The sequence below is a fragment of the Dendrobates tinctorius genome, unplaced genomic scaffold, assembly GCF_039654945.1.
Source record: "Dendrobates tinctorius isolate UK_male_01 unplaced genomic scaffold, ASM3965494v1 ptg000036l, whole genome shotgun sequence".
Taxonomy (NCBI): Eukaryota; Metazoa; Chordata; class Amphibia; order Anura; family Dendrobatidae; genus Dendrobates; species Dendrobates tinctorius.
In genome coordinates, this window is record NW_027361704.1 from 24,682,225 (window position 1) to 24,710,000 (window position 27,776).

Below are 27,776 nucleotides of genomic sequence, written 5' to 3' on the forward strand. Positions count from 1 at the left end.
GGTGAGTGACATCGCACACATTCTGATGATTGAAATCGACCCATCCTAAAAAGTCGTGTCGGAGTCAAGTATGATTGATTTATTATATACAACTGTATCATTAGCGTTGTATGTTTTAAGTATAAACTTATTAATGGATGAAATCTTCGGGTAGATTGGATTTTCTCCACAGACGTTCGGCGCACCTACTAAAGCACCGCTGTAGGAAGCGTGTTTGCAGCGTGTGCCAGGGTTGTCGCTGTCTGTGCCGACTTGTTCTATGTATAGGAGGTGCAATTTCACCCAGGGCACTTTGAAGTATATCATTGTAATGTTTTAGTGCAGAATCAGGACATGAGAGGGAGGAGATAGCGACCAATGATGCCTGCAAGTTCTTCATAAGTTTCTGGGGGTTAATGGCCTGTATGTTTCTAAAAGTGTGGAAAGTGGGGATGACCTGGGTGGGATGGCAGTTCTTGATAGAGAATGATAGAAGGTTGTGGTAAGACAGCGGGGGAGGGGAGTTTGTGAAATCATCCACTGAACAAAGCCGGGAGAAGACCAAGTCGAAGGAGTTTCCATCTTCATGCGTGGGGGAGTTAGTATGCTGCGAGATGCCAAAAGAGGAGGTTAGAGATAAAAGTTGAGAAGTAGATGGTGAGAGGGGAAGAGCAATGGGGATGTTGAAGTCTCCCATGATGAAGGTAGGGATGTCACAGGAGAGATAATGTGGAAGCCAGGTGGCAAAGTGATCCAGGCACTAATGAGAGAGAGTCCCGGAGGACAATACACCACCGCCAGTCGCATGGAGTAGGGGATGTAGAGTCTAACAGCATGGACCTCGAAAGAAGGGAAGACAAGTGCGGGTATTTGAGGGATAACCTGAAAGGTACATTTGGGTGATGGCAGCAGACCAATACTTCCACCCGCTCTATTGACATATTGTGGTGTGATCACATAACCATCAAGTTTTCTTGCAAATAATCAACAGCATCGCAAAAAACATTTTGAGAAAGAAAGACACACATTAACTGCGAAAGATCTGAGAAGTGACCATGAAGCCATTATCCTCCAGTGCTGTCATATTCCAGAACTGCAACCTACCTGGAGTGTCCAGAAGTGTATACAAGGTGCTCAGAGATTTGACCAAGGTAAGGAAGGATGAAACCCAAGCACCACTGAATAAGACACATAAGTTGAAATGTCAAGACTAGGCCAAGCAATATCAAAAGACAGATTTTTCAAAGGTTTTATGGACTGACGAGATGAGAGTGACTCTTGACGGTCAGATGGAACTGTGGCTTTGATTGGTAATGGTACAGAGCTACACCTCGACTCAGACGCCAACAAGGATGGAGGTGGGGTACTGCTATGGGATGGTAATATTAAAGATGATGAGCTAATTGGACCTTTCCAGGTTAAAAATGACTCAAAATCAACTCCCAAATCTACTACCGGTTTTTAGAAGACACTTTCTTCAAGCAATAATACAGGGAAAAGTCTACAAAACCATGATTTTTATGCAGGGCAATGCTCTATCAAAAGGAATCAAAGTCTTCACTGTTTGACTGTCAGTAAACGCCTTAACGATGAAAGAATAATGACATGGCCCCTTCCTCTCCTGACCTAAACTCTATTGAGAACTTGTGGGCTCCGTCTTAAATGGAATATTTACAGTGAAGGAAAACAGTACACCTCTCTGAACAGTGAGGACTTTGGTTGGTGCTGCCCAAAAACTTGATCAACTTATTAATAAACTGAGAGACTCCATGGATGGAAGGCTTATGACTTATTGAAAAGAAGGGGGGCTAAATCAGTCACTGATACCTTCTATGAAAGTGACAAATGTATTTTTGGAAATTGTGAGTTGTTTGGTTATTATTCTCACTTTTTCAGATGAAAATAAACAAATTAGTTGGGAAAATGTAATGTTTTTCAATTAGTTTCATAATAATTCTGCACACACAGATAAAACCTCACTTTTACTTTCTTAATTATTCAAGTTTATTAACCTTTTGGATTTACCAACAGCACTGTAATTTTCCAGTAACAAAATTAATCATCAAACATACAAATTGCCCAATAATTGTGTCCATGGTATATATTGTGTATACACTGTAAAAGACCAACTTTCTTTTTTTTCTGAAGGAAAGGGTGAAATAAAAGAAATGCTCCTAAAGGATCACAAAAGAGGGGTTTTAGTTGACAGCTCTTGGATTAAGAAGTAATTGAGTCTTTGTTGGAAGATCACAGCACCTGGAAGGCCACGTTTGCATTTATCTGGCTGAGGCTCTGATCTTTCTATCATACTTCAGGACATCGGTAAAGTGCACCAGATACTGTTATTTGTTATTCTTGGCCCAAAGTTGACGATAGAAAACACAAATGTTATGCATGATCTCTGCTACATCAAGTACTAACAAACGAAAAGTAAAAAATGTAGAACAGTGATTCATTCACAGATTTGTAGGCCACTCATGAATTTTTTGCTAGTCCAGGGTTCCTGGCTCAATACTGATCCTGTGTGATATCTGCCTATTTCTGGAGAATTGTTTGCGTAAGGCCGGGATCATACACATGGAGCATGCGGCTCCATGTATTGCTATGCGGCCACATGCTTGATCAGAGTGCCGGAGGCAGTGCCGGGTATTAACATGCGACACTCTGCCGTATTCCTCGCATGTGTGATCCCGGCCTAAGAGTAATAAATGTTCATTAAAGGGAATCTGTCACCTACTTTTGGCGGGCTATTTAAATTAGGTCTGTCCAGTCCGATGGGCGGTGTTTCCGATCTTTGCCACCTCCCCATCCTTGGCCGCCGTCCGCAGTTTTTTCATGAATAGGAGTAGGTGTCCGCCATCTTTCGCGCGTGCACTAAGCATTCTTGGCTTGAGCACGCGCAGTATGCTTTGCCCAACTGCGGGCAAAGCCGAAAAGCCTGACTGCGCATGCGCCGGTTAACTAAGCCCCAGAAGTATTTTGCTGTGTTCCGGGGCCTAGATAACCAGCACATGCGCAGTCAGGCTTTTCAGCTATGCCCGCAGTTGGGCAAAGCATACTGCGTACTGCGTGTGCGCGAGCCAAGAATGCTTAGCGCACGCGCGAAAGATGACGGACACCTACTCCTATTCATGAAAAAACTGCAGACGGCAGCCAAGGATGGGGAGGCGGCAAAGATTGGAAACACCGCCCATCGGACAGACCTCATTTAAATAGCCCGCCAAAAGTAGGTGACAGATTCCCTTTAAGCCAGCACTAGCAATCATCAGATGCCATGCCTCATAGTTTTTAAGTAGACATAAGTCCATCAAGATCAATATAAAAATGTGTTGTAACTGGTATTACAGTATCTGATGTGAATGGCACTTTAAAACTGGACACATATAGGAAATCTAGTGAGCGGAACCAATGACCATCTAATCTAATGGTCCCCTAACATCTGCTGTTCGAATGATCAAATCCATTAGTCTTCAATGTGTCTCTCTTTTCTTGGAAATATAAGTGGTTCTAGAGGTGAGTGTCCGCTACTTATCACCCATAACGTCTGAAATAAGTAATCTTCGCCCGTCTTTGTACGGCAGATTCTGTAGTGGAAACTGTTTGAAAATCTATCAAAAATCTCTAAAAAAAAAAAAAAAATTATGACTCTGCATTTTGATGTAAGAATCACTTTGAATATATGTTCAGGCTTTTAAACATTTTAACCACTTCAGGTTTCTAAAAACATCAAGTGGTTAAAAGAAATGACCTGACCATTTTTCTGGCATTTTTCAACCTGTTAACGCTCTGTATTTTTCAATTCAAGTCAATGGCAACGATGCCCGGAAAATGCTGGACATTTTTGAAGCGTTTTGCCTAATATTGCCTACAAAAATGCTAGTGGTTTCTTCATTATTCAATGGAGTGAGAAAAATGACTGGGAAAACAACAGTAAAAAGAGACTTCACAAAAACCATGGGAAATCCCTACAAAAAATCAAAACAAAACATTGAGCCGTCAAAACCTGTAGGAAAATTGCTCGGAAAACGACAGAAAAAAATGACACAAAAGACACTCCAGGAAAAAGTTTCATGAAGGGTCTTCTATTTGAAAGACTAGGCAGGTTCACCTGATTTTATAAACATCGTCTGAACTTATCCTAAACATGCAAGCCAAGGAGAACAGATGTCTGCCAAATGCTGGAGGTTTCATCTTTATGGTTTAAATGTACATCTTAGCAGGTGGTTTTTAGGGTCATCATAATACTGATAGCCTAGCATTAGGAAAGGCCATCAAAATAATATCTTGGGTCTGACACATCTTCTCATCAAACAGCATCCATCCAGCTGCTAAAATAGGACAATGCTGCAATGCCCTGCTCAGCCATGGCTGCATGTACTGTACCCAGGTAGATTGTTACGATTCGACTGGCGAGTGACCTGGGACCGGGTGCACCTTTCCTGGCCCTAACAGTAGGGGGAGACCTAGCTCACCCTGTTCCCCGGGATACTTCATATGTCGAAGACGCCTGGGCCTCCATCCTTGCCTTATCTCCTAGAACATCTTTTCGTGTGTCCCGTTCCCCCACCCAGGTAAAAGAGGCATTACTGTGCACTGCAGTACACCAACCCGACAAACAAGGTAACAAAGACAAGGGGAAACTGAAAACACACACAAAATATACACTTACATATAACAGAGGAATCCACCTAGGTGTGTAGGTAGGGGTAAGAAAGCAAAACAGGGAAGAAATAAGGAATTTCCACGCCCACAAACCAGAAAACAGTCGCTAATAAACTCCTCCAGCTCTCCTTCTCAAACCAACTTCTCCCACTCCAATATCATGCAGCAAGAGCTAACTCTGATGAGAACTTGGTAATCGAGCCCAGATTTTATAGGGAAAAGGAGTGGCCAAGGCTGGGCTCACAGAGCGTTTAGGGGGTGCATTTAACACATTCGTTACATAGCAGCATTAACTCTATGTAACGGATGCATTAACGCACCCATACACTGCTATAGACGAGCACATCGCTAATGCATGCCATTATTGACATGCGTTAGCGATGTGCCGTCATTCTGTAATGGACCCTCGGATGTGGGCTTCAGCGTCCGAGGGTCCGTCACTAGCGCAGATGAAGCATCTGCGCTAGCGGGATCACATAACGCGATCGCGTTATGGGAGTAGCGTTACAGCAGTACGTCAACGCTATGCGTTGAATAGACTGCATTAATGCTACGTGAACCTGGCCTAACTGAGCACAGCTGAATGTAGGAGTTTCCAATATAGCCGATTAACCCCTGTTCTGCTGGAATAAACAAGTTAAATATGCTGGAGAAGTGCTTTTTCTCAGCTTAGTAGGAGCAGCCAGTCACTGGGGTCTTCTGGCTCTGCTCCGTTGCGGTAAAGGTACTGTCACACTAAGCGATATCGCTAGCAATATCGCTATAACTTGTGACGTTATAGCGATATTGCTAGCGACATCGCTGTGTCTGATACTTGCCTCCGACCGCTCCCCCGCTGGTTATCGCTGATCGCGCGAGAACGTCCTGAACTGTTTCTCGACGTCAGCTTCCTGTGGAGAGACGAGCGTGGAGCCGGGCGGGAGGACGCAGGATCGCCTAGTGTGACAGGTAAGTAGCGACCCCCGTCCCCAGCGATGTCGCTGGTGAGATCTGCCTGTGTGGCAGCTTACTAGCGACCACTTAGCGATGTACCAGCGATCCTGACCGCACCATATCGCTGGTCGGGATCGCTGGTACATCGCTAAGTGTGACAGTACCTTTAGCCCGTGATATAGACAGAGTAATGCAAACAATGAAGAGGCTTTCAAATATGGGTACAGAAGATGAAGACTAGAGATTCCAACAAGAGGAGGATGCTGGTGGTGCCACTCTGCTGAAAGAAGACTCCTACCTACCAAGGTTTTATTCTAGATGTTTTCTTACAAATACATTAAATCTGCACATGTTTGGACCTAACTGGACCCTTTGTCAGGATGCAATCACAAGTTGGGGGGGGGGAATCAGTGGGATCATTTTTTTGCAGCATTTTCTTTATGCGCAGAAGCTTGCACCCCCTTTTCTCTTTGGCATGAGCCCAAGGATAGGCCCTTAATGTTGTGTCACTCAAAACCACATTTCATAACTTTAAATGAGATGTATTGAAAGATTAATACATCATTTTTAAACAGTTTTCAGAATTACTTAAAACTGGGATTATAAAAGAAGACCACAGGCAATGGTTACCTTTCTCCTTTTCCCTATTTGGCAGAATTTCATCATAACAGAATTCCAATAGGAGCGCCGAGGATGTTTAGGAAAGTCACATTTAAAATTAGTGGTTATGCTTTATGTTAATTCATTTATAGCTGTAATCAAACATGGACGTTCGCTCAACCTTTCCAATTAAATACTATATATACACTGACCACAGCAATTCTCTCTTCTCACAGCCATGTAGAGAGAACATCACAATGCCTTCGAGAAGGTGAGGTTTACTTTATAAGCCAGCAGATAAGGGATCATACCATAGCACACAATTTACCAAGCCCTAGCTTTCACACTAATCTGTACAACTGCTGACCAAATGACACGCTCACACACACAAATGCAGGTTATGGACTTGTCAGTACGTTGGAGAGCCGTATTTTGCTTCTTACAATTGGACGAGTAACTACATCTGCAAACCAGAGGAAGCTGGGATCGGCCATGAATCTGCCTGAGACTCGGATATAAGTAAATTATATGGCACATTAGCCATGAAAATCCTTTAGTAAAAATATCAGCAAAATATTTATTCTCTATGCTGTTGTATTCAACTCCAGAGAAGGTTTTACTAACCAAGCAGGTCAATGTAGACTGGATCTCTACAACCGTCCTGCCTTGCTGACATCCTGGGGACCACACTGTGCCCTCAAATGTTGCTCCCAGGCAGAGGAAGGCAAATTCAAATAGCAGAAGATGCCTTCTCGAAGATAATAGCCAGGCAGGACTTGGACAACCCATTCTTCAAAGCCTAAGTCCCATGTGTAAAACGAGAAAAGCTTATACCTAGCTCCCACACCGGGGCAGGCAGCTACAGCAATGTTGGAGAAGGGTCTTCCAGCATCATGTGACATCCGATCAATATTTTGTAAGTGCCAATGTCCCCTCTGAAGAATTAGGAAAGGCCGCAGCCATTCAGATTCCGCTGATTGGCCGCAGCTTGGAGCGCCAGAAGACCCTGCTCTGACATGGCTGGAACAGTGTCAGTGAGCGAGGTGATTATAAGCTTTTCTTATCTTACTCAGGGGGCTTTTAGGAAGGGTTTGTTCAAGTAGTGGACAAGTCACTCAACGGGAATCTCTCGTTAGAGTCATGCCCAATAAAGAATCAGAGCCTGGCTGCACAATTACACTGTGGTGTTTCAGCGAAAACAGACTGAAAAGCCGTCTGGCGACTATAGAGAGATCTGACTAGTCTGATGAGTTGTCAGCTGCGTATTCCCAGCCCCAATTGATTGACAAGTCTCTCCCTATGCACACACCGGTCAGTCAACTGGGTCGTGGGATGGCGGAGAAGCTGGCCAGTGAGCTCACCGGAATACTCAGATCTCTCCCTACAGTTCCCGGAAGGATTTTTAAACTACCGTATGTTTTATCTAGAAGGCCGCAGTGTCTAGAGTAACACAACCATAAAGAACATCAAAGTTACCTTGTTTTTGCCTCTGCCATAGAGACACTGTGGCAACTTCATCCATAAAATTTGTGAATTGTGTATGCAAAATGTATTTAAGCACCAGCTATTTATTATGTGACATGTTCCATCCTTATTTAATCCCACTAAAAGGGTTGTCCATTGCTTATCTTTAAGATAGATCTTCAATATCAGATTGGTGGAGGAGTGGCCCCCGCACCGCTACTATCAGCTGTTCCATTGTCGTCCCACAGAGCCGTGCAGCACAGCTCCGTCACCTATACAGAGGCAGCGGCCAGGTACTGCACATCCATTCCTATTCATTCGTATTGGGGCATATGTGCTCATGGGGGGCTGTGGAAATGTGTTTCTGTGTCCTAATAAAAATCTGGAACCAGACAGTGAGCAGATTTGCTTTAATAATGAAGGCCGGGGTCACACTTGCGAGAAACTCACATGAGTCTCGCGTCTCAATACCCGGCACTGCCACCGGCACTCGGACTGGAGCGCTAAGCTACATAGAAATACATGCAGCCGCACACCTCGGTCCCGAGAGCCAGCGGCAGTGCCGGGTATTGAGAAGTGAGACTCGTGCGAGTTTCTCGCAAGTGTGACCCTGGCCTAATTTAGAGGCTCATACTCATGGGTCTGCTCTGTTCCTTCTAGATTGGTTTCATATTATTAGTAACACAGAACTGAATAATACCGGACCGGTAAAGGAATGATGCAAACCCGGCCTTTAGAAATCATGCAATGAGTGTAGAGGGTAATGTGATGTGAATGATCGCTTCCATTTTAGGCTGGTAATCAAGGAGCAATTCTTAGCCGACGGATGAGATTTACAATCTTAGTATCCTATCACAGGCAGCGTACTGGGGGGAATCTACTGCTGCAGCCAGACACAAGAGAAGAAAAAGCATGGGTGACAAGGCCAAAGGGAATCTGTCACCTGGTTGGTGCAACCTAATCTAAGAGCATTATAATGTAGAGACAGACACTGATTCCAGCAATGTGTCACTTGTGCCATGTAGTTTTCTATATCCAAGAGCTCTGTATAACCATGCTCTCACCACTGATTGAAAGTTTTCAGCCTATGCACAGTGCACACAGAAAGCTGCCAATCAGTGGTGTGTGGGGTTACAGAGAGCTCTGCATTCAGAGAACTGGTAGATCTTCAACAGATAAAACAGCATTTTTATCAAAACTACAGATAGAATCCAAATAAGTGATATACTGTATGGTTGGAATCAGGGTCTCTGCCCTATATCATGCTGCTCTCAGATGAGGTAGCAGTGTTCTGGGTTGTGTTCCTTTAAACTAACTGCTGAACCTTTTGTGTACCATTTGCTACAGACCTGAAATAGACTTGTAGAGCTCTTTAAAGGGAATCTTTTGGAAATTATTCAATTATTCTTAAATAAAAGACTTAGGCCCCAAATCACCAAAGCGTTTACAGTAGATTTCTGGACTAAAAAACTTTGAAAAGTCGCAAAATTTTTTGCGCAAGATGAGCCTGCACAAAAATGTTGCAACTTTTGAAGCCAAAATCGCCCAGCTCCAACAAAGTAAGCGTGACAGGTGCGTGGTGACCCCCGTTCATCTAATTCATGATGAGCAGCGGCATTCCTTATGCCACTAATCTTACTCCAGTCAGTGACTGGAGTAAGATTAGTGGTGAGGCACACACCACTTGGTGCCTCACGTGATTCATTAAGAGGTGCCTTGCTGACTTGGGGGCCATATAGTGTATATAGCAGAATGTGTCCACTAAAATTCACTGTTCCTATGGCTGACAGCCGTCCTAAGAGACCTAGCAGAGGTTAAACTTAGCAAAGATTTCTGGCTCCTGCTAAAAGCCATAATGATTTGGTAAAGGAGAAACAGCTTTAGACACAAGAATGGATGACAGGATTTGAAATGGCAGCAAAACATGTATTTACCGAGGAAATCCCAATTGTAGATAATTACAGCGAGGCACAACAGGCATCTTCCCCAGCATACGAAGACTGGATGACATAAGTGAGAGCGTTTCCAAAACTGCCAGTGGAAACGTTACATAAGCTAGTCACTGCCTTAAAGGGATCTCTTACACCTTATACACAAATAATGACACAGACGAATGTGCTTTCATATTCTGATGATGGGTTTTTTCCTTCTTTCGGTACATGATTCTAAAGGCCGGTGTTATCAGCACGTTAGAGATCTGCTGGACTTCACATAGCACTAGATGGGCTGATTCACTGACGTTATCGGCACACCCCAGAGGTACGGGGCAATCCCTGCACGGACCCTACAAACGCTCACACATTCGCTCTACAACGCCTGCGTCTGACAGATGAGCACGAGTCCTGCTGGTCTATGTGACGTACCTGGATGCAAGTACCGGTGCATTCTTTACACAAGCTGCACGACAAAGCCCATCGACTCGGAGGGATGTGTGAAATCTTAGTAATAGGTTCCATCTTTTCTGGACAACCAATGCTGACCTGCAAGGAGGAAGGGAGCCGAAGGTCATCTCCATCCATCACAATTAAATCCAATATTACCAGGCCCGGGGAAAACTATATTACAACTGCCCAGAGATAAGAGAACAGACTATATGATAGAAGGAAAAGAGTTATTAGCACATGATACACCCCACGGTGCGTACACACGCAGACCAAAGCACCAGGAGAAAGTCCCTCAAGAACTAATCACCAAAACTGACAATTTTTAGTTCTTCTTTCCTCCTGTTCATTTAAAATGCGACTTTCCTATTGGCTTACCCAATGGAAGGCTTGTGTTTAACCTCTTAAAGACCAAGCCACTTTTGGTATTAACCTGACAGCTGATATGTGATGCCCGGTCAATGTATCAGACACCGGCTGAATGATCTTATCCAGCTGCGTTTCAGGATAAGCCGCCAGGGAACGAGCCTCACTGGAGACTAATCGGACAGGCGTGTCTCCCCACCCTCAGCCCAGGAGTGACAGGTCTCTCCCTGCATGCGTTTATACAGAGAAATCTGCCATTCCCTGCCAAAACAGCAAAAAAAAAAAAAAAAGACTAATTAAAGCAATTTTCAAAATTATACCCCTCAATGAATTGATCTATGGATGCAGAGTATTTTGGTCTCACAGGTGTTTTTCAGAAAAAAGGCAACAGCTGCATGCTACACAGTGAAAATGGCAAATATTCCACCTCAATAAACATACAATGTGCCGCACTTGTGCTTCTGAAGAAACACACCCCTTAAGTGCCTTCTTCTTGATGTAGCAATGTGATATACATGAACTCTAATCGCAGTTTAGGCACACTGGGGTTCATCAGGAAATTTGGGTGTGCAGATTCCGGGTGCTGTGGGATTTTCCAAAGCCTTTGTGCTATTAGTTAGTGGAAATCCCTTATTTTTCCATTAAAGATGACGGGCCTGAACGGACTTGTTTTTTGTAGGTTGATTTGAAGTTTTTGTTGGAAATATTTTGGAGTACATAACATTTTTTGATCGCTTTTGGTGTAATGTTTATCCTGTGCTCTACACTAAGAAATTACTCTGGGGTTTCCGTCTAAATCCCAAGTAATGTGATCGAGACTAAACCCACGATGGAATCATTCTGTCAAGAGGAAACCACAACAAAGAGGGTCCAGAAGATTGCAACATCTGGTTACATGTGTGGGCTAGTTTACAGACACATTTTTGATTTCTTTATATTCCAATTTTTGCATGTCAGTATTTTTATTTATAGTTTTTTTTTCAGTGTTTGCTATGGGGGATAAATAAAGTTAAATAGTTCAAGTCGATCTGTACGTGGTGATATCAATTGTGTACTTTTGTTTGTTTATTTTTACATAAAACTAGCATAATTAGTGGTGTAACTGTTTGAACCCTTTTTTTTCTCCAGTGTTTTTAACTTACGGTAGTCCTGCCTATACCGACAGACCAACGACACTGATTGTCGGGAGGGACTAAATCTGATAGGTCACGAGCCAGTTATCTGGTGTCATGCCTGAGTTTTGGGACTCGATCCGATGCCCTCTTGCTGCGTGGACAGTTTCCTTTTCTGCTAAGCCACAGCCAGTTTGGTTTCTGTCCAACTGCTGATGGTTCTTTTGTCTTTTCTTTCCTTACTTTAGTTTTGCTTCTATGCAGGTGTCTCTCACTTCCCAATTTGGTTCTGTCCTATCGCTTCTTGGGAGGGGCCTTGCACCTGCATCTCTGTCAGCTAAATTTCAGGAGAGATGGTGTTTGGCGATCCAGCTCCTCGGCTAGGGATTATCTTTCCTGGTTTATCTCTGTTGCTTTTCCTACAGTTTGGGTGTTTTCCTCTCCAGTACCCTTTCCTTTCTTTTACGTTTGGGGACTGGGGAGGTTTTTCACGTATTCGGTTTGTGTGTTTCTTCTTTTCTGTGTGTCTGTGTGAAGATCTTTGTGTATTTCACGTTATAGTTACTATTGTTCTAGTGTTGCACATTGTTTATATGAAGGGTGCAGTTAAGGACATTCAGGGTTAGTGGGGGCGATATTGCATGTACGTAGGGTGCCAATCAATGCGGTCAGGCAGGGACAAATCAGGGTCAGATTCAAGACTTCCCTAGTCTGAACAGGGACCTGTTGTGTTCAGGTGTTTGTCTCTCCTGGTTCGTACTTAACCCATGTGAGTGTGCTTATACAGTCATAACATCAGGCTGTTAAATACAGCCAGAGTCTGCCTGAGTCTACTCTATATACGCGGCTTGTGATGGAAACGTACACCATGATATCTAAGCATGTCTAAGCAAATAATGGGAACTTTAGTAAACATAAATGAAATGTGTAGGAAAATGTAGATTAACATTATATTCAATCTAAAGCCAAAACACAGTATATTCATAGTATTTTTTAACTACTTACTTCTGGTATCCATAAGGCACAACTAACGTGGACCCATTTCGTCCCACTTCTCGTAGGCTTCAGAGCTCCTCCTCTCTTTGGGCAAAGTAAACATTTTCCTTGAACGCCAAGTGCACAAGACCGACAAAGCCAGTTTCCTGTAGGAACTTTTAGAATTCCATAGCAAGCCTGAAGAACCAAAACACAATAATGTGTACTTTGAAATTTTAACATTTATTTACACGTAGAAAAATTATCAAAAAAATAATAAACCAGATGTAGCTATAAGATCACAAGTGAGGACACTGCTTTTCTATCTGTCCACCAATTTAATATTTTATCACGTAAATTTACATGATTTAAATGGTCATTGTTTCTCCAACAAACTCTGCCTAAATGAACAATACAAGTAAATAAGAAAATTTATAATATAACTTAATCAGATAGATATGCGCTTTTTTTTTTAACTAATGAGCCACTTCTCCTCCCTCCCGAACTCAAAGTTTACACAGAAAAAACAACTGACTGAGAGATCACATTACAGCTGCCTACTGAAGTCAATGGAGAGGAGCAGCGTAAGAGAGAAAAAGGTGGAGAGACACATATAGATGGCGCTGCTGCTCTCTATTAAGTAGAATCACCGACACGGCAGAAATACAAGTTTGATAAACTCACCTAATGTGCCATCATGTTATTATTTACCAATATAAACCTCAATCACATTGAGAATGGCATTAATAATATATTAAAAGAAGGAAAAAATATAAAGTTTTATTGAGTAGTTTTTTCTTTTCTTAAAGCAGTATATACGGTACTGTGCAAAAAGTTTATGTAGGTGTGGAAAAAAAATGCTGCAAAATATAGAATGCTTTAAAAAAATAAAAAGTATTAATTAGAGATGATCAATTCAGTAAAGATCAAATTTGCAAATCTCTCTAATATGAGCGACTTTTGATTCAAATTGTAGGATGTAAAAAAATAAATAAATAAAACTAATTTCACAGCTAACTTGTCCTGCAACCCTCTGTCTGATCTTTTATGCCTCTTCTATTCACCTTTTCAGGTTGCATGCATCCTCATCAGCCTGCCTCACTCTGGGCCTCTGACATCCCTATGTGCTGTGCAGTTACAGTGGGGAAAAAAAGTATTTAGTCAGTCAGCAATAGTGCAAGTTCCACCACTTAAAAAGATGAGAGGCGTCTGTAATTTACATCATAGGTAGACCTCAACTATGGGAGACAAACGGAGAAAAAAAATCCAGAAAATCACATTGTCTGTTTTTTTTTCATTTTATTTGCATATTATGGTGGAAAATAAGTATTTGGTCAGAAACAAGCAATCAAGATTTCTGGCTCTCACAGACCTGTAACTTCTTCTTTAAGAGTCTCCTCTTTCCTCCACTCATTACCTGTAGTAATGGCACCTGTTTAAACTTGTTATCAGTATAAAAAGACACCTGTGCACACCCTCAAACAGTCTGACTCCAAACTCCACTATGGTGAAGACCAAAGAGCTGTCAAAGGACACCAGAAACAAAATTGTAGCCCTGCACGAGGCTGGGAAGACTGAATCTGCAATAGCCAACCAGCTTGGAGTGAAGAAATCAACTGTGGGAGCAATAATTAGAAAATGGAAGACATACAAGACCACTGATAATCTCCCTCGATCTGGTGCTCCAAGCAAAATCCCACCCCGTGGGGTCAGAATGATCACAAGAACGGTGAGCAAAAATCCCAGAACCACGCGGGGGGACCTAGTGAATGAACTGCAGAGAGCTGGGACCAATGTAACAAGGCCTACCATAAGTAACACACTACGCCACCATGGACTCAGATCCTGCAGTGCCAGACGTGTCCCACTGCTTAAGTCTGTACATGTCCGGGCCCGTCTGAGGTTTGCTAGAGAGCATTTGGATGATCCAGAGGAGTTTTGGGAGAATGTCCTATGGTCTGATGAAACCAAACTGGAACGGTTTGGTAGAAACACAACTTGTCGTGTTTGGAGGAAAAAGAATACTGAGTTGCATCCATCAAACACCATACCTACTGTAAAGCATGGTGGTGGAAACATCATGCTTTGGGGCTGTTTCTCTGCAAAGGGGCCAGGACGACTGATCCGGGTACATGAAAGAATGAATGGGGCCATGTATCGTGAGATTTTGAGTGCAAACCTCCTTCCATCAGCAAGGGCATTGAAGATGAAACGTGGCTGGGTCTTACAACATGACAATGATCCAAAGCACACCTCCAGGGCAACGAAGGAGTGGCTTCGTAAGAAGCATTTCAAGGTCCTGGAGTGGCCTAGCCAGTCTCCAGATCTCAACCCTATAGAAAACCTTTGGAGGGAGTTGAAAGTCCGTGTTGCCAAGCGAAAAGCCAAAAACATCACTGCTCTAGAGGAGATCTGCATGGAGGAATGGGCCAACATACCAACAACAGTGTGTGGCAACCTTGTGAAGACTTACAGAAAACGTTTGACCTCTGTCATTGCCAACAAAGGATATATCACAAAGTATTGAGATGAAATTTTGTTTCTGACCAAATACTTATTTTCCACCATAATATGCAAATAAAATGAAAAAAAAAACAGACAATGTGATTTTCTGGATTGTTTTTTTTTTAAGCTTGTCTCCCATAGTTGAGGTCTACCTATGATGTAAATTACAGACGCCTCTCATCTTTTTAAGTGGTGGAACTTGCACTATTGCTGACTGACTAAATACTTTTTTTCCCCACTGTATGTGCACTGCCTGAAGCTTAGTCCGCTCCTGAGAGGATGCACGTCATAACGTTCACAGCCATCGCATGCAGAGACATCAGCCGCCTAATTAGAAGCCACGGACTAAGTCACTACCGGATTCTATGATTTTGACTACCGGATTGCTATGAGCGCTGCCTGGTGATTGGCGCTCATAGCAAGCGAGGGTTTCTGCTACATACAGGTGATCTGATCATCACCTGTATGTAGCAGAGCTTCTAGTCTCCCATGGAGACTATTGAAGCATGCCAAAAGTTAAGAAAAATGTTTTTTTTTAAAAAAAAAAAACATGGATGGCATATGGATGTTTCTATCACATGTTTGATACTAGTGGAATGTTATAACAGCAAGTGCTGCTACAAGATCTTTTATATGATCTTATTATTCCCAATCTATATAACTTTTTAATGTTTTTGATATTCATGAATACATTCAATAAATTTAATACGATTTATATACGGTGTTTGATACTCCTGAGATAGATAGAGATTTTATATATATATATATATATATATATATATATATATATATATATATATATATATATATATATATATATATATATATATATTTATTTATTTATTTTCAAATCATCCCCCTTTTGCCCCATTCAAAATAAAACAATAAAAGAAAAAATAAACATACACATATTTGGTAGATTAACCCGATCGCTAAACGGCGTAAAGATAAAAAAAGGTCAAAATGCCAGACAATGAATTAAAATGCAATAACCGCGATCAAAAGATCATATCTGCACCAAAATGGCATAATTAAAATCGTCAGCTCGGTGCGCAAAAACGAAGCCCTCACCCAACCCAAGAGCACGACAAATGGAGACGCTATTGGTAGCAGAAAATGGCGCAATTTTTATTTTTAACAAAGTTTGGAATTTGTTTTCACCACTCAGATAAAAAAAAGATCCTAGACATGTTTGGTGTTTATGAACTTGTAATGACCTGGAGAATCATAATGGCAGGTCAGTTTTAACATTTAGTGAACCTAGCAAAAAAGCCAAAACAAAAAACAAGTGTGGGATTGCACTTTTTTTGCAATTTCACCGCACTTGGATTTTTATCCCCGTTTTCGAGTACACAACATGGTAAAACCAATGGTGTCATTCAAAAGTACATCTCATCCTGCAAACAACAAGCCCTCACACGGCCATTTTGACCAAAAAATAAAAAAAGTGATAGCTCTGGGAAGAGGGGGGCAAAAATGAAAATGTAAAACCAAAAATTCCTCTGGTTGTTAAGGGGGTAATCAATTTTTCACACAGGGCCCTGTAGGATTGGATTTATTTTTCTCATAATAATAATAATAATAATAATAATAATAAAGACCTTCATTTAAAAACAGCATTTTGTTTTCACTAGTGTTACCTTTGTCTAACAGTTAAGTTTGGTACCGTACATATACAGTGCCTACAAGTAGTATTCAACCCCCTGCAGATTTAGCAGGTTTGATAAGATGCAAATAAGTTAGAGCCTTCAAACTTCACACAAGAGCAGGATTTATTAACAGATGCATAAATCTTACAAACCAAAAAGTTATGTTGCTCAGTTAAATTTTAATAAATTTTAAACATACAAGTGTGGGTCAATTATTATTCAACCCCTAGGTTTAATATTTTGTGGAATAACCCTTGTTTGCAATTACAGCTAATAATCGTCTTTTATAAGACCTGATCAGGCCGGCACAGGTCTCTGGAGTTATCTTGGCCCACACCTCCATGCAGATCTTCTCCAAGTTATCTAGGTTCTTTGGGTGTCTCATGTGGACTTTAATCTTGAGCTCCTTCCACAAGTTTTCAATTGAGTTAAGGTCAGGAGACTGACTAGGCCACTCCAACACCTTGATTTTTTGCCTCTTGAACCAGGCCTTGGTTTTCTTGGCTGTGTGCTTTGGGTCGTTGTCTTGTTGGAAGATGAAATGACGACCCATCTTAAGATCCTTGATGGAGGAGCGGAGGTTCTTGGCCAAAATCTCCAGGTAGGCCGTGCTATCCATCTTCCCATGGATGCAGACCAGATGGCCAGGCCCCTTGGCTGAGAAACAGCCCCACAGCATGATGCTGCCACCACCATGCTTGACTGTAGGGATGGTATTCTTGGGGTCGTATGCAGTGCCATCCAGTCTCCAAACGTCACGTGTGTGGTTGGCACCAAAGATCTCGGTCTCATCAGACCAGAGAACCTTGAACCAGTCTGTCTCAGAGTCCTCCAAGTGATCATGAGCAAACTGTAGACGAGCCTTGACATGACTCTTTGAGTACCTTACGGGCTCATCTGGAACGGAGACCATTGCGGTGGAGTACGTTACTTATGGTATTGACTGAAACCAATGTCCCCACTGCCATGAGATCTTCCCGGAGCTCCTTCCTTGTTGTCCTTGGGTTAGCCTTGACTCTTCGGACAAGCCTGGCCTCGGCACGGGAGGAAACTTTCAAAGGCTGACCAGGCCGTGGAAGGCTAACAGTAGTTCCATAAGCCTTCCACTTCCGGATGATGCTCCCAACAGTGGAGACAGGTAGGCCCAACTCCTTGGAAAGGGTTTTGTACCCCTTGCCAGCCTTGTGACCCTCCACGATCTTGTCTCTGATGGCCTTGGAATGCTCCTTTGTCTTTCCCATGTTGACCATGTATTAGTGCTGTTCACAAGTTTGGGGACGGTCTTAAATAGTCAGAAAAGGCTGGAAAAAGAAATAATTAATCCAAACATGTGAAGCTCATTGTTCTTTGTGCCTGAAATACTTCTTAATACTTTAGGGGAACCAAACAGAATTCTGGTGTTTTGAGGGGTTGAATAATAAATGACCCTCTGAATAAACTTTTCACAATTTAAAAAAAAATTAAAGAAATAAATAACATTCTTTTTTGCTGCAGTGCATTTCACACTTCCAGGCTGATCTACAGTCACAATGTGTAAACCTGCTAAATCTGCAGGGGGTTGAATACTACTTGTAGTCACTGTAATTACTAATTTTGGGCAATTCAATTAAATTTTGTGTTGCTTGAAATTCCATGTTCTTGATTCTCTGACTTCAAATCGGGCGACCTCAGGTCAAAAGTGATCGTGCCTATAATTTTTATGAAGGCCAGACCACCGTAAATATAAAAATGTGCTGCAAACTGCAGCACAAATCTCAGCTATTTCATGCTGTAATGGTTTTACCATAGCCAATAGTTTCTCATCTAAAATTCTAGTTTTCGGGCTACTATCAAATAGAAAAATACATCTGAACAGCAATAAAAGCCGGATTACATTACTAGATTAGGCAAATGGATATATGGATAGAATGATCTTTTCTCATTACGGCAGGTGAAAGTGAGGTTTAGCTCTGGTTTATAGCTTAATTAACCTACATAACAATCTGTGTCGGCAAATGACTCAAGTGAACTGATGCCGCTTACAACGGGCTCGTATAATTTATAGAGGCCCTTCAAGTCTGACAGGTAGAAATGGCAGAATGACTTCATCTTAACTGCTCAAAAGCTGGTTTCTAAAGCTTATATATAATGTAGATCAGAGTTCAAAAGTGCTTTACAGAAAATGTGTTTTTGAGGCCTACTAAAGGCAGTTTATCCATACATCAATTATATGACTCATAGGCCACAAGTCTAAATCAATGTAAATGAGTACAACAGACAAGATTTTTCTCCCTCTTAAGGAACAGGATGCATACTCCGGCAATGTGTCTAATCTTACTTGAAAGACCTGGAATTCTAGCCTAAAGCAGAAATTACTAGTATGCAAATTGCTATCTGTGGACAGTCTGCTGACAGACACACCTCCAACAACAAAGTGGAGATCCTAAAGAGCAATGATCTCCATCACACTGCAGTTTGGGACAGCTAAATGTTTTCCCAGAATAACATTGCATTTAAAAAGTGTGTCTCCATATGAAACGTTACCATTGACACCACATTACAATTACTTACTACTGCCAACATTATGATTCCTGCTGCTTGACCTTTTCCGATTTGTTTCAGCCTGAGATCACACTGTGCCTGTGAGCTTTAAATGCTTTTTTACTCTCACAGTGAACGTGGTGTCATTACTGACTATACACTCATTGCCAGCTTTTCACCCTATTGTAAGGTTCTTTTGCCATGCAAAGTAATCAGAATCACAGAAGTAGTAAGTCATTTTAAGATGTAGAAGTGATTATCATGATTGATAACTTGTCACAGAAGATTATCACACTTAAAAGGGAATAGGCTGCGTGTATCAGACACTGGTGATCTTGGACTCAGAAATGCTGCGTCATGGAGTATATTGTATATAAGATTCGTGGGGGCAGGGGTATCCAAATTAAATTTGTCTCGCCCTACGCAGAAAGCGTCAATTTCCCCCTGGTTCTGATTTTTAGTCCTCTTTTCAGCAACAATCGTTTTCAGGTAAGTGTTACTGTATATATTCTTCTACCGTCTTGGAGATCTGAATCTCCAAATACTTTAATTCATCTGCTACCAGAACTACCCAGTTATCCCCAGTCCCAGACACATCTTTACCCTACAGCTTGTAGAAACATTCTAATACCTCAATTAATAAAGCCAAAGCGTTACCAGTGTCATCTAAAATAACATATCATCTGCAAAGAGTGCGATCCTTTCCATTCAATCTTCATAGCTAAATCCTTTCACAAGACATGCTAACGGTTTGATTGCCAGGAAGAACAACAATGCAGAGTAAGGGCCCCCTGCCTTGTCCCTCGGTCAATACGAATATACAAATTTTTCAGATGGATTATCGATTGCCTTAATTTTGGCTGTTGGTGTCTCGTATAGAATCTCAGTCCATCGTCAGGAGTTAGGCCCAAAGCCCAATCTTTCCAGGACAGCCCACAGTTATCGGAACTCCACACTATCAAATCCTTTTGCAGCATCCAGTGGCATTGCCTTGGTGAGTGGGTCACCACGGGCCGACGGCAGACTCAAACAAACCTGACAAAGGTTTACTGCTGTCAATTTGGAGGGCCTGATCCCTAGGAATCACCTTATATATGACCTTTGACATGCGAGTCACCAACACTTCTGATAAAATTTGGAAATCTTAAGTCAGTAACAAGTTTGGCCTATACAAGTACAATTCCCTATTTTTCCCTTCTTTTGGTAAAATCACTATTATAAAGAGATTCAGGTAGTCTCTCTTGATGAAAACTACATTGCAACATATCCAGATAATGTGGTAACACTTCATTTTCAAATAATTAAAAAAGCCAATGGGAAGCCCACCGGCCCCTGAGGCTTGGCTATTGTGTATCTTGCCTAGCACTGGCTGCAGTTTTTCTGAAGACTGATCCCTCTCTAATTCCTCTCTGATGACTGGTATTTTCACATTTTATAGATCTTTGGATAGCTTTCTATCCATTTTCCTGATTGATAATGTTAAACTACTTTTAGTTATGTAGTGAGTACGGAAAGAATTCAGACCCCTTTAAATTTTTCACTCTTTGCTTCATTGCAGCCATTTGGTAAATTCAAAAAAGTTATTTTTTTCTCATTAATGTACACTCTGCACCCCATCTTGACGGGAAAAAAAAAAAAAAAAAAAAAAAAAAATGTAGAAATGTTTGCAAATTTATTGAAAAAGAAAAACTGAAATATCACATGGAGTTGTTGCAGGCCAGTGGAGCGAGCAGGCAGAGGAAAATAAATTAGTTGGGTCAATACAAGAGTGGGCAGGTTCAAGCGAAAATCAGGAAACAGAGACAAGGTCAAGAGGTACCTGAGCTTATTACAAGGAATAGAATCGTTAAGCAAGAGGAGGATTAAATTAGTCTAGGGTCACGAATGGCAATCAAAAAAGCGGGGTCTGCTGATCTGCTAAACTGCAAACACACAGCCATTCAGCCTGACTGGGCAGCACAACAGGTCCCAGCCACACCAGTATCCCTGGCTGTGCCATTCAGTGATACTGGCCATGATGTGCCCCATCATAAGCGCTGCTAAAAGTGAATACAGTGGAACCTGGGAGCAGATGTCACTGAGGCAGGTCCAATAAAATCCACATGCAAGACCTTCATAATGGCCTAGATAATGAACATGAAATTACATGACACCTGTTGCCGCTAATAGCAGTGAGAGCAGGAGCGGCTGAGTGGAGTATTCATTAGCCGGCTCCTGCGCTGTAAATAAATAATTTAAAGAAAAAAAAAAGTGTGGGTTGCCCAGTATTTTTGATAACCAGCCAGGCATAACTCACAGCTGGGGCTGCAACCCTCAGCTGACAGCTTCAATAAGGCTGGTTATCAAAAATAGAGGGGTCCCCACGCGTTTTTATTTTGTTTTAATAATTTAATTTCTGTTAAGGCAGAAAGCTGGAGGCTGGTATTCTCAGGCAAGTAAGGGGCCATGGATATTGGCCCCCCCCAGCCTAAAAAAAGCAGCCCACAGGTGCCCAGAAAAGGTACATCTATTAGGTGCGTCAAGTCTGGCGCTTTGCCCGGCTCTTCCCACTTTCCCTGTAGCGGTGGCAAGTGGGGTTAATATTTGTGGGGTTGATGTCACCTTTGTATTGTCCGGTGACATCAAACCCATGGCTGAGTAATGGAGAGGCGTCTATAAGACACCTCTCCATTACTAATCCTATAGTTGTATGGTAAATAAACATACAGCAAGAATAAAGTTGTTCTGTCCCACGCCTAATCCATGTCTGGGGAAATACAGTTTTCAACCTGGACGGTGCCAAGATGTGACCGTCCAGGCTGAGAACCAGTGGTGAATGAGCTGCTGGGAAGGCGGCGTCAGTGACCGGCGGTGACGTCATAGAGGTTACCTACGGTCACTGAGGCTGCGTTCCCAGCCGGTCTGATCTGTGGTGACCTCTGTGAGATCCCTGCTAAGACTGCGAGAAAAATTATTAAAGATTATTAGACAGCACATATTTCCATGCTAAAAATTGCTTAAATCTGACCAATAATTCCTAATTGAAAACTATTTTGCAGGATCACACATTTTCCAGACAGGATACATACCTTCCATTTTATGCCTGGGTTTGGAAGCATATGGTCAGTAGATAACATTTTAGGAAACTCTGAGTTAAAGTTCATGAAATGTATTTGAGAATGCCAGCGACGACTTAGTAGTAAGATTACTGTAGGTCCATGTAGCATCCAGACAGCGTCTCGCCAGACATCTGAGAACATACCTACAACATGTGTGCTGGCAGACATAATACCTACAGCATGTGAGCTGGCAGACGTATCACTGGAAATGACGTCGTTAATGTGACATTGTGGATATTAATACAATAAATTATTTACTGTGGCATTCAATAATGACATTTATATTTAATGGGCATGGCCGTTACCCCTCACTTCTGACTTCCCCATGATTTATTTGGGCTATGAGTGCAATCCTAATAGGCGGCTGCTCTCACCCTGACAATGAACACCTGCCACTGCTCTTAAAACATTAATTTAATGGCAGAGGCATTACTTAGCCTGACAAAGCTGGAAGCAGATATTACATATGTACATGTGTACTTCACTACACGGCCTAAGCACAGATCAAATAAGAGATTCTTTTTCATGGTGTTTAACCTTTCTACAATACAGCTAATTTGGGATCTAAAAGGAAACTGTCAGCAAGATCATGCTGTCGCAGCTGTAGGCAGCATGATTTAGTAACCGATGCCTTGAGTCTAAACTATGATTAAATCTAAAGTGGTGCAGTATTTTAGAAAAAGCTTGGTTGTTAGTGTCAAGTTTGGGCTCAGACAGAAGGGTCCAGCTGGCGGCCTCCATCTCAGAGTGACTGGCATGTGGCACCCTGCTGAGCGGTCCAGAAGACACTTCTCCCTCAGCCAGCATTAGGAACAATTTCTGTAATATCACACAGATTTAGAGTAAAATATAGATTCAAAGTAGAGTATTCATTAGTAAATGATGCTTCCCCTACCTAGCGCGGCATGCTGATACTGGCGGTCCCTCGCCCATCTCTATATTGACAGCCATTACAGTTTTAAAATGACCGTTTTACAAATACATTTGGTATGATTATTCACTTTACATTTTAATCAGATGTTACTTTTTAACATGACTCAGTAATGGTTTATATCTACACGTGGAATAGTTTATGATAGTACAAGGATAAACTGAGGAAGAGATTAAAAAAAAAACAAAAAAAAAAACACACGCTTAGATGAACCTACAGAATATAATGTAAGCAGGGGCGTAACTACCACGGTGGCAGGACTCGCCACAGGCTATTTTCTCCAATGCGCGCACAGGACCTGTGATGAGGTCACAGGAGGGTAGGAGTCAGGGATCACATGATCAGGGGATTGGGTGTCTGCAAGACTCTGCTGTGCTGGTTGTCATGGTGCTGGATGAGGTAAAGTTTGTTTGTGAGGTCAGGAGGGGTTTACAGTGTGGATGTAGCAAAGCCGCGCGTGTACGAGGTGTACGGAGCCGAGCCGCGCGTGTACGAGGTGTACGGAGCCGAGCCGCGCGTGTACGAGGTGTACGGAGCCGAGCCGCGCGTGTACGAGGTGTACGGAGCCGAGCCGCGCGTGTACGAGGTGTACGGAGCCGAGCCGCGCGTGTACGAGGTGTACGGAGCCGAGCCGCGCGTGTACGAGGTGTACGGAGCCGAGCCGCGCGTGTACGAGGTGTACGGAGCCGAGCCGCGCGTGTACGAGGTGTACGGAGCCGAGCCGCGCGTGTACGGGGTGTACGGAGCCGAGCCGCGCACTTTGGCATGGGGGGGCCCCATTTGAAAGTTCGCACCGGGGTCCATAACTTTGTAGTTACGCCACCGAATGTAAGGGCTCATTCAGATTTGATAATTAATCGATAGGCTATCCTTTAGGTAAACTATTAACATTTTTACATAGAAATCATCAAATTTTATTTAAATAAAACTAATACAGATTAGACTATCAGTGGGCTCGAACGACCATATAATGTGTATGGGGGTCTCCTAATTTTCCCCCGACAGATGATGGCGAGGGAGATAAGGATCCAGCATGTCTGATTTTGGGTTGCACATCCTCTCTCTAAATAAGCCACTGTTAAAGGTATCTGACAGCGGCTTTCTCATAGAGAACACAGGAATGCTACAGAGAACATAGAATTCATTCAACTCTGGTATGCTCCATTTTTAAACTCATTGAAGATGCATTTAAATATAACCTTTAATAAATTTTGATTAAAAAAATACTAGTATAGTGAAATAAACAAGTACCACCACCAAAGTATCAAATATACACTTCATCAGAAATACCAGGGGAGGCGTCTATCCTTTAGTACACTGAACTGACCCTACCTGCCTGTGGAGGTTGGCACCCTTAATCCTTCGCAATGGCGCCCCCACTTGTTGATGGCTCATCCTGCTGGCCCTATTGGCCCTGATTTGGAGAAGGGGGGGGAAGGAAAAGAAGAAACAGTACTGGATGAAAATATTACAGTGCTGGAATGTAGTAATGGTACTTTAATTTATCATTCAGCAATGCGTTGTATGGAAACTGTTTTTAGATGCCCCTTTAATTTCAAATCTGCCAGACAGTGGTGGTTGGTCCCCTAGATGCAGCGAGAATGCCCTTTCTATCCCTAAACTGGGTATGGATGCTACTTGATCCAATTTTAAGGGAGAAGGGTGGAGGGGTGCCTGGTAAAAACAGTTATATAACAGAGGGGAAATAGTATTTTCAAAAAAACAACATTCTAGTGAGTTAAAGTGCTGAGTGCTTTGTACACATTAAAGGGCATATTGATCATATATATTATCATCCAAAAGAATATTTGCACTGGTAGGGCAGTTCACTGACAAAAATCAGCATAATCAGCAGGCCAGCCATGAGAATGTCATAGTGAGCAGCCGATTAGAGAGTTCAAGACTGGTCAGCAGAGCCATAATAAGCGGTGACAGACGCGTTTCCCTTCTTTTCAGGTTCATCAGGAGTGAAATATAGGTGTAGATATTATACACTCCCTGACAGAAGTTGTCGCTTATCCATGTTATGTGAATAAAATCTTATAACCTGACGTTAAATTCATCCATTGGTTGTGATTACAATATTCTTTTGAAAGCTGAAACCCTCCAAAATGTGGTTTAGGTTAAGAAAATAAATTGCCATCAATGCAGAAATATTGATCATTTAATGGACACAGAATGGTGAGATTTTGGCAAGACAAAAGTTTTGTCGCCCATAGAAAGTAATGTGATGTTCAAACAAATAATTAACTTAAAATACAAATATATGTTGCATAACATTGGTGAATGAAGTTGTGGTGCTATTAGAGCCATATTTAATATTTTGTGTGACTTCCATGAGCTTGAAGGACTGCATCCATGCGGTTCAACAATGAGTCATACAAATTATTAATGAAGTCATCAGGTATAGCAAAGAATGCAGTCTTACATGCCTCCCAGAGTTCAGCTAGATTTAGTTTTATCTTCCAAGCTTCCTCTTTCATCCTACCCTAAACATGCTCATTGATGTTCATGTCTGTTGACTGGGCTGGCCAGTCGTCTGTTGTGAACGCTCTTAATCCGACTTTTGAGGCAAGGCTTCCTCTGGTGGATACTGCTGGTAGTGGAGCTGGTCAACATGATGTTAACCCAACAGCTGCAGAAGTTAATTGGAGGAGTGGGGGTAGTGACTGGGACTACATAAGCGAGCAGACTTCTCTCAGTGGCTGCCGGTGATACTCCTTTCTTTGCTTATTGAGGATTTCTGTCTCCTGCCCGATCCTGCATTTTTCAGCTAAGTGTCATTTGCTAAACCCTTTGCATCTGATTTTGCCTTGCTGTCAGGGGTCAGCTTGCTCCCCCAGGGGCTGCTGGCTCCTGCCCTGTATTTTTGTATCTTGTGTTTGTTTGCTCAGTCCCCTGCTGTATTAGCCTGTTGCTAGCCGCCAGTTCACACCTGAGTGCTGATATAGTGGGGGCGAGGTTTGTGCAAGTATTTTTGTACATCAGTCGTGTTGGAATTGTTAGGTTTTTTGCGTGATTGCAGACAGTGCCTTTTCTGTCCTGTCCTATCTAGTCAGTGTGGGCCCCATCATTTGCTCCGTCTATTTTCTGTCTGTGCTTGTGCTTCATCTTGTCTCACCGGCAATATATGTTTGGGGGCTGTCTATTCCTTTGGGGATCTGCTTCGGGACAGTTTAGATTTCACCTTTCTGTCTTTAGGCTTAGATAGTCCTCCGGCTGTGACGAGGCGTCTAGAGAAGGATAATGTCGGCTCTCCAACACTGCTCTCCGCAGCTCTTCCCTTACATTAGTAGATATCATTATGAGGCCATCTTGTCTCATCTTGTGGGCTCCAGCACTTAAAAATCGCAAAGCACGTAATTCGTGGGAAGATGATTTTACGTCAATTTACAAATTCAACAACATATTTGAAAATAAAAATTGAAAATTCACAGATATAGAAGTTTGGAGTAACAAAAAGTGCAATAGGGTTTTACCTGAACACAAAAGGGTAGACCAAAGGTCATGAGCCTTCTAGAGGTTGTGGGTACACAACCACATCAGGTTAGCACCAAGGATGCTGCAGACCACCGGCTTGGAGAAAAATTACAATGGAATATAAGGGTTAATTCTGCGCTGCCGGTATGGAAGGATAAAGAGGAGAAAATGTCCAGGAATGTGGTATTAGTAGTGAACACTTCTCAAAGTTTCAAAATTCTTCATTACGAGTAAAACCACAGTGTTAGGTACAATGAAACAATGTGGGTGTGAATAGACGCAACATTTGGAAAAAGGATAAAAAGGTAAAAATCACGCAAGACATTTCTTAGAATGCACTGTTATTGACATAATTCTCCTTTTTGCATGATGTTATTTCAGATCATAAGACATCCAAAGCCCGTTAAACCTAGGCACCTTTTTCCACATGTCATGAATATTCATACCTGCGTTGTTTCACTGTGGTTTTGTACTGATGAAGTTTGAAACGCGTTCACTATTAAAACCGCATTCCTGGACATTTCTCTACTCAGTATACTTTCATATCAACAGCACAGAATTAACCCTTTTATTCCATGAATGGCTGGTATTTTATGGCTGTTGTAGTGAGGTGGCTAATGTTTCACAGCTGGAGGTACGGTCATGCTCTAAAAATACTAACTCATACTAATGAAAAATAAAGAAGATGTGCTGCCATTTTCCTTATAGTCAATATCCAAGAAAGAAATCAAAAATGAGCACATACCCTACTGCAAGTAAATGGCAAAAGTACATGAAAATAACATATACCCTACAGCAAGTACATCAGTAAATTTTAATACAGGGTTGGCCATTTATATGGATACACCTAAATAAAATGGGAATGGTTGGTGATATCACATTCCTGTTTGTAGCACATTAGTATGCTATCATTGTGTCAAGAGTGGGATAAGAGGATTGCATTGACAATCCAACACGATTGACAGCACTTTGAACACATTTTATAAGTGGTCATAAACTTGTAAACAACTCAGGAAAGAATAAAGTTACATTAAAACGAAGCACACCAATGTTTTTCTTGTTTAATAATCAATAAGTTTGATGTGTCACATGACCCTCTTCCCATTGAAAAAAATAAAATT

At 42.1% G+C, this 27,776-nt stretch overlaps 1 protein-coding gene across 3 annotated transcripts in view; it reads right to left on the reverse strand.

Annotated features, from left to right (window-relative positions):
* Window positions 1–27,776, reverse strand: part of JADE2 (jade family PHD finger 2) — a 385,012-nt gene that overhangs the window by 152,157 nt on the left and 205,079 nt on the right. For all 3 annotated transcript variants that reach the window (XM_073573758.1, XM_073573756.1, XM_073573757.1), the window contains exons 7-8: window positions 12,503–12,670; window positions 10,002–10,118 (exon numbers count right to left, since the gene is read on the reverse strand). In XM_073573758.1, the coding sequence (XP_073429859.1) occupies window positions 10,002–10,118; window positions 12,503–12,670 (285 nt within the window). The remainder of the gene's footprint in view (window positions 1–10,001; window positions 10,119–12,502; window positions 12,671–27,776) is intronic.